Here is a 4029-nt window from a genome sequence, read left to right on the forward strand (position 1 = left end):
ACAACCGTGGACATAGCACGGATCACCACCAAAAGATCGTGGACATTGGCTACGTAATTCAATGTCCCCTTTCCAGAGGCGCTGAAACCAGCTCAATCGTCTATCGCAGCTAAATCGCGGGCATGCATGACCGCTCTCAGGATCCTCTCTGGTGCAAGTATGTTATCCCTTCCACCATGAGCCGGGACGGCCGGTCGGCCGCTCTCATCAGCTCTCATTCTTCTCTCTGGTCTGGTACAGTAGTGAGCATGGTGCTTTCTTTCCATCATAGTAGTGAGTAGTTCTCGTGATCGCGAGGTTTAACATCGGGGAAAAGGTGAAGGAAAAAACATTCAGTTAAATAGACGATTGTTTTAGGCCAATTTAGGCTATTCTTTTTCCTAGTATTCAACGGCAGAGTAAGTATATTTGGTACAATTACGTGACAAAATTAAAGGGATTATCAATCTCCGATGAGAAACTGGCTGGTTGTAACGCTGGTATTCATAATCCGATTTTGTTTAAGATTGAGTACGATCTCAGGACGATTTACGATCATTGGATTCTTCCAGAAAACGGCATGTGCAAAATGTGTGTACAAATATATTTAAACTGCATCTAAATTGTGTCTCGTCTCAAGAATCTTTGAGCATCTCATGCCCTTAATTTTGGACATGCTGCCTGGATTAAGATTCTCCATGATCATACTTTAGATAGTCTCGAATACACAAGATCGGATCTGAATATCACCTTTAAGATCTCCTTTAATCTCGTTGCCCAAGATACACGAGCCCCCGTCATGTTCGGTGTGGAATGCGCGGGAATTCAGGGAAATACTGAATCGCGAGAATTACGGCCAGTAGTTTTAGCATCTCCGGATCAAGCACTTTATTACATTTGCGAATTGTTAATTGCGAAACTAAAAACTGCTCAACCCTAGCCTAATTTTTTCAATTACAATTAAATGTAAGGTATTGCGTATTTAGAGTATATTTTACATAAATTGTAACTTACAGAAAGCAACTGGACAAGGAAAACAAAATAATATATGAGTTTTAAGTTTTGCAATTTTCAATCGACCGATCGAAGGTAGTTGAAGGTAGTGAAATCGGTTCTTAGGCCAAAAAGATCTGAGAAAGTACTCGAAGAACTTGACTGTTGAATTCATCAAACGCTAACATATACATTCAGCGCGAGACACAATATACTCTTTGATAAACTTGTTTATAAGGTGCACGCGCACGCACGCACACACACACTCGCGCGCGCGCTTCATCGTTTATCTCATTTCATTGTAATCGAAATATGGCCATTTCGTTTTAATTGTAGAAAAGTGTTGAGGACGAACGATATTAAACAAACAAAAAAAGGGCTTGGGGTGAGCTCTCGGTGATTAGTTTTTTTTTCTTATCCTTACTATTTCAAATTCTTATCCTTATTACTTCGATTAGTTTGTACATTTAGAGCCAGTGAGGAAGTAAAGAGACAAGAGCCAATTGTATTGAAGAATCACTAAGCGCTTACTAAGCTGTTTTTTCCTGCTAAACGTAAACATGTTTGTTTTGCCTTTCCGCTATCTCTTGGAGGGTTTCGATTCGTCCACTCAAACCGTTCGCGTGATTCGCGTCTTTCACAGAGACACGATAGCATACTGCATAAACGTGACCGGCTTTTTTTTCTGTCCGTTCTTCCGTGTTTAAATATTTCCGACTTTTCGTTACGTGTAGCGTTTCAACGTGCTGCCGCGCTTGGAGGACAACCAGTGTCCTTTGTTGTTTATCCCGCCGGTTCATGTGGATTCATGCGTGATGCGATCACGTCCTCTGTACGCCGAATGATAAACGAAAGGTTTTTTTTGCGCAGGATTCTTTAGTCTTCCGATACTACATCATATAGGACGGAATTTTGATTCCCTTACGGAATCCCTTGATTCTCTTGCGAGCAATTTGCGTGAAACGAGTAATGGCGCACTTTGCGAATACAAACGCCGAGCTGGATCATGATCGGTAAGAACGAAAAATAAATTTGCTTGAAATGGTACATTGCAGTCAAAAGAGACTTTTATCTTAAATATTTACATAAATAAGCCCCCTCTTATTCTTGTATAACCTGAGAAGTGTATATTAATGAATTGTGTGATATATATATTGGAGATAAAAATTTTTGTTTCAATATTCATTTTTGGTAGAGCATATTTTCCTTTCATTTAACTACCTATATATCCTCATGATAATTTACATAAATTTATACCTATGTGATTTCTTTTATATTTTATATTATTTGTAGGATGGACTATACGCTATACGTAAATAGTTTGGCGGTACATTTAGATAAAGTATGATCTATTAATCTCTATAGTTGTTTAATTATTAAAACGTTTTGTAATTCTTGTTAATATTGACTTTTTTTTTGTACAAATTATACATCATTAGTTAAATTTTATAAATCATTATACATATTTGCATTTAAAATTAAGGTTATATTTTATTGTTTAATAACGTGAATCATGATATTCTTTAAGTGGGCTATTGAAGACATCTTTATTCAGTATGGTAAAATTACGAAAATGTTCTTTCCTGATAACCCTCTTACCACGTGGTGCTTTATCTCATATGGATTTTTACATGAAGCTGAGCTTGCCATAGAAGAGCTTAATAATAAAAAACCGCTCAATCTGAAAGTGGAATTTGCAAACCCTCCTATGATAAAACAAAAATCAAATGTGAAAGGCAATTTTAAACAATCAGAGGTGATAAACGCTGCAGATTCACTACCCATTCCAGATGATATAAAACAGTAAGCATCATTGACATTAATAATTACTGAAATGTTAAAATAATTATGCAAAATTAAATCAATATTTACACATGTTTTATTTACTTTGGTTTTCTTATATAAATGAATTATAAAGGGTTATATAAATTTCAAAGGAAATATTTAATATTTAAAGCTATTTAATATCTATGTATTAATACGTAATACATTTGTATACAAATTTAATATCTATGTTTCAAGGATTCGAAATCTTTGATATTATGATTGATATTTTAATTTTTTATATAAATCAATCATATACATAGTCTGTCCTAAAAGTAATGAGATTATTTTTGGTGTTCCAATCAGAATTGTCGGAGAGTGGATCCATTGAATGGGGTTTTTGGTACGGGATGTCAGGTATACAGTCTGACCCTTTCCAACAGATATCGTCAATAAAGTGCGTTGTAATTTTTGTGTCTTGTCACGGGTGAAAATTTAGCAGTCTCGAGCAGCGATCAAATTCTGCGTGAAACTGAAAAATCTGGTTCCGAAGCATTAAAGATGTTGAGAATAGCTTATGGGAATGCTACTTTGTCTTCAGAATTTGATCGTAACGTTGCTCAAAATACAGCACAGTCTGTGCTGAATTTCCGTGACAAGATACAAAAATTACAACACATTTTACTGACGGTATTGATTGCTAGAAAGGCTCAGAGGCAACTGAGAAGGGTCAGATTGTATACCTAACATACTGTACCAAAGGTCCTGTCTAATGGATCCACTCCTACAATTCTGATTAAACCCCCAAAAAATAGTCTCATTACTTTTGGAACAGACCATATACATAACAGAAAAAATATTTGTTTACATATGTAAATATATAATATATATTATTATAACATATATATTTAATTTTAGTCAGAATATGGGTCATTCGTCATACAAACATGTAATGCCACAAATAGTAGTACCACATAGTGTAGACCATGGATTATCTTCACCTTCATGTTCACATACAGCTAGTGATATTGATAAATCTTATAGCAATACCAATCAATTATATTGGACAAGGTAAAAGAAATACAATTGTTTAAATTTAACAATTTGTTCAAATTTATAATTATATCGATTTTAAGACTGTTGCGACTCTTCTCATCCACGATTGCTCTAAATTATAATTATATATAATTTATAATTATAATTATGATGATGAAAAATAAATTACAATTTTTTTTTAACATAAAAGTGATTATCTAGGAAACTACTTGTTTCCGGACTTACGTTTATATAACT

General features: G+C 34.6%; 1 protein-coding gene across 4 annotated transcripts in view; it reads left to right on the top strand.

The window, feature by feature from the left end:
- The first annotated feature begins 217 nt into the window (after positions 1-217).
- Positions 218-4029, top strand: part of LOC105459265 — a 7987-nt gene continuing 4175 nt past the window's right edge. For 2 of the 4 annotated variants that reach the window (XM_011705147.1, XM_011705150.1), the window contains exons 1-5: positions 218-398; positions 1843-1985; positions 2266-2314; positions 2501-2775; positions 3655-3807. In XM_011705147.1, coding sequence (XP_011703449.1) covers positions 1942-1985; positions 2266-2314; positions 2501-2775; positions 3655-3807 — 521 coding nt within the window. In that variant the 5' untranslated portion in view covers positions 218-398; positions 1843-1941. Of the gene's footprint in view, positions 399-505; positions 571-1842; positions 1986-2265; positions 2315-2500; positions 2776-3654; positions 3808-4029 lie in introns of all 4 variants that reach the window. The other 2 variants (XM_011705149.1, XM_011705151.1) reach the window with 2 other exon arrangements.

Source organism: Wasmannia auropunctata, unplaced genomic scaffold (assembly GCF_000956235.1).
Source record: "Wasmannia auropunctata unplaced genomic scaffold, wasmannia.A_1.0 LD334199.1, whole genome shotgun sequence".
Lineage (NCBI taxonomy): Eukaryota > Metazoa > Arthropoda > Insecta > Hymenoptera > Formicidae > Wasmannia > Wasmannia auropunctata.